Consider the following 3,430-nt stretch of genomic DNA (forward strand, 5'->3'; position numbering starts at 1 on the left):
GACGTGGCGGCCCATCCCCTTGGGGATGAGGCTCTCCATACCCTCCAATCTTATGGTCCAGACTCATCGCTTTTAATGCTCGCAAAGTCACACATTTTAAGTAGAGAATCGTATAAGTAAGGGTGATTATCGGTCCAAAACGAGTCTGAACCAGACCAGAACCCGAACACTGAAATAGAGAATAGAAGAACCCGAACTCTGTTAGCAAAAATATTGCTACAAATTTTATCAGCATTTAAAGTTTATCTAATAAATAACATATGTAAAATAAAATCACTCTGTTAGCAAAAATATGGCTACAAATTTCTTATTCGAGATAACTGGCAAGTCATCTCTCTTCCTTAATTCATTCCTATAACGAGTTCTGATACGAAATTAAACGCCAGTGATGAGGTGCAAGTGTTATGACATCTCATTTATCATTATCTAAATGTCCAAACAGTTTGTTCCAATGAGACGCAGCCTCCTCCGGTGTTCTAAAAGACCAAATGTGTGTCTTCTCTTTCTCTCGGGTTTCAAGAATTTCCTGCGGTTATTAGTTACATATTGTTAGTCTCAAAACTTCTAATTTGATCCAACAAATGATATAAGAAATACCATAGTTTAAAGAGAGTTTCGATAATCGTATAAATTTGAAAGCAAAAAAAAAAAAAAAACAGCTATGAAAACGAAGATAACAATCATCTGTCACAGGTGTTCCAAGATTTAATGACATCAATCATAGTTGTAAAAATCCCGACTAGTCTCCGATTAATCACTAGGCGGTCAATGGCGGTCCTATTCTGGCCAATTTTTGGCCAGATCTCATTCAAATTTCGACCAAACCTTATAAATTCCCGTCAATTACTTAAAAAATGGTCAGGGGTTAAAACATGTCTACTTTAAAAAGCTACATATAAAAATGTGTGTGTATATATATAACTAAAAATTGCATATAAAAATCCCGATCCGATTAATCCCTATTAATCCCGATTAATCGCTAGTCGTACCTCACCGACTGACTAGCACCTAGCGATTCTTACAACACTGACATCAAACAACTTAGTTCATGTGCCGGATTGTTGATTCCTAACACCTTGGTTTATAAAAGCCCTACGTTCTCCGAGGCGTTTAGGTCAAAAAACCGAGCGAGGCATGCACATCATGTTATGTACAACCAATGAACCAAATAAGTTTATTTACAATCAAAAGATGAGCATCTCTCATTAGTGGACCTGTAAATTGAACCGAGCGAACATGCCGAACACGAACATATAATCGAACACATTTGTTTGTTCATGTTTGCCCATTAAGAAAATAGGCATGTTCATGTTCGTTCGTTTAAAACCTAAACGAACAGTTCACGAATGTAAACGAACAGGAACAAACAAACTTAAATGAACATAATTTAACAAACAATAAACAACACAAATGAACATAATTTACTACACATAAACGAACATAAAGTAATTTTTTTATATAAATTAGTGATTAATTACGATAAATTTCATTAGAAAGCCCAATTACCAATTAGTTAGATTTATATAAGTAGTTAGGAAGTTCCTTTTATGTTTAATATTTATATAAATATAACTACTTATGCATTTGAATTGAAACGAACATTAACGAACAAACATAAAAAATGTAAATCAACGAACATAAATGACCACAAATGAACGAACAAAATGTGTGTTCCTGTTCATTCGTTTAATTAAATGAACAAAAAGTTGTGTTGATGTTCGTTCGCTTATTAAATAAATGAACTCCCCGCCGAACAAGTTCACGAACAGTTCATGAATGTTCGGTTCGTTTACAGACCTACTCATTAGTTTTGCGTATCAACATGTTTATCAAGTAAACCTTTAATAATTTCTTCATCCCTTCCTACAAACCCTAACTTTGACCAAATCTGACCAATTTACAAATGTGTGTAGGCCATTCAATGTATATATATCTTTGTAAGTACACAAAAAATATTACCGAGACTTCTTGAGAACTTTTTGTTTTGAGTTTTAAACAATCAACAAGAGCACCCCACTTTCCAGAGCAATTATCAAGGGATCCGAGCCTATAGTATTGTTGCATTTGATGTACTGGAGCTGCAATGATAATGCAGTTACGTTTACATACTATATAAAGTTATAAACACACAAACATGCATACAGAAGATCGGAAAATTCGAGCGCTAAAACTTACAATAGCAGAACCAGAGAGCATTAAAGCAGACAGTGCACGATACTTTTCGTTTAGGTAAAAGTACTGGTTCTTCCTTCTCCATGCTCATACTTCTGTAAGTAATCGAAAATATATGTACGTTAGTACGTATCAGCAAAATGCATGTCCTAGTTGTTGTTATGTTTCTTCAGGATATCTTTTTATCTTTATGGTTTAGATGTCTTGTAAACCATTAATATATCATTCGCTCGGATATAAACAGATCTTTTTCGCTCTTATATTAAACGAGTGGAATAGATTTTCAACCACCTTAACTGTCACTTCGACTCTTCGAGATAAACAACCATTTTACCGGTGAAAAGAGGCGTATTCAACCTACTGTATTTGTCACTTTGATGCAAAACAAACACCCTCAAAGCTTTAACACTACCAGTTATAGCAGTAAATTACTTTATACTTCCTAAAGGTCCCTTAACTTATTAATCTGTACTAGCAATCTGTACATAAGGTTGTAGTACTGTGCTAAATAATAATATCTCTTGATCTTGCATTTGTGCTAAAGATTGTTGTAGTTCATGAATGATCTAATTTAGGATCAAAACTCACTTGGGCATTTCAACAAACACCTTACGGGCACTACTAATCACAAACACTTTTCAGCATAAATTCAACATAAATTGTAACAATTACTTGAAAAAGAACAAAACTGTAACCGAAAAGAAAGAAACCCAGAATATATCCTTAATGAATTCGTCAAGTATACATTAAATCTCATCAATTACAAGTTACAACCCAACAAAAAAGTTACATAGATCTGACCTGATGTTTGCTGTGAGTAATTAAAACAAGTAATCGATGTTCAGAATTCAGATCGATACTTCTTGTAGCCGCCGCCGGCCACCGTGCCGGAGAACACCGGTTAATTTGTTTGGAGAGATTGAAAGGATGCTGTATGGGCTTCACTTGTACTTCTTACCAGAAAGATTATGGGCTTTTATTTTTACTAGCCCACAAATCATTTTTTTTATTAACATATTATACAGTTTTTTTTTAAACATTTCCGGTATATTAATTCACAAAAAGGTTTTGTGAGTAGAAAATACCGGTGGCGGATTTAAAAAATAATTATAGGAGCAGCGTTTAAAAAGTTTTTCTATAAGGGTAGCAGAATAAAAAAAGCTTAATTTTTCCAAAATTTACACTACTGTCGGAGCGTCAAGAAGCAGCGATGGCTAGCCCTCTGCCTAAGGCATATCTGCCTCTGGAAAAACACTAT

The 3,430-nt window shown here is 34.3% G+C and overlaps 1 protein-coding gene across 1 annotated transcript; it reads right to left on the reverse strand.

Moving 5' to 3' along the window:
- Positions 1 to 201: 201 nt before the first annotated feature.
- Positions 202 to 3,162, reverse strand: LOC110868548. The gene is made up of 4 exons (XM_022117742.2): positions 2,974 to 3,162; positions 2,176 to 2,267; positions 1,960 to 2,078; positions 202 to 526 (listed from the first exon to the last, which is right to left on the reverse strand). Exons 2-4 carry the CDS (start codon positions 2,261 to 2,263, stop codon positions 413 to 415), a joined length of 321 nt encoding a protein of 106 aa, XP_021973434.1. The 5' UTR covers positions 2,264 to 2,267; positions 2,974 to 3,162; the 3' UTR covers positions 202 to 412.
- Positions 3,163 to 3,430: the final 268 nt, after the last annotated feature.

The sequence above is a fragment of the Helianthus annuus genome, chromosome 7, assembly GCF_002127325.2.
Source record: "Helianthus annuus cultivar XRQ/B chromosome 7, HanXRQr2.0-SUNRISE, whole genome shotgun sequence".
Taxonomy (NCBI): domain Eukaryota; kingdom Viridiplantae; phylum Streptophyta; class Magnoliopsida; order Asterales; family Asteraceae; genus Helianthus; species Helianthus annuus.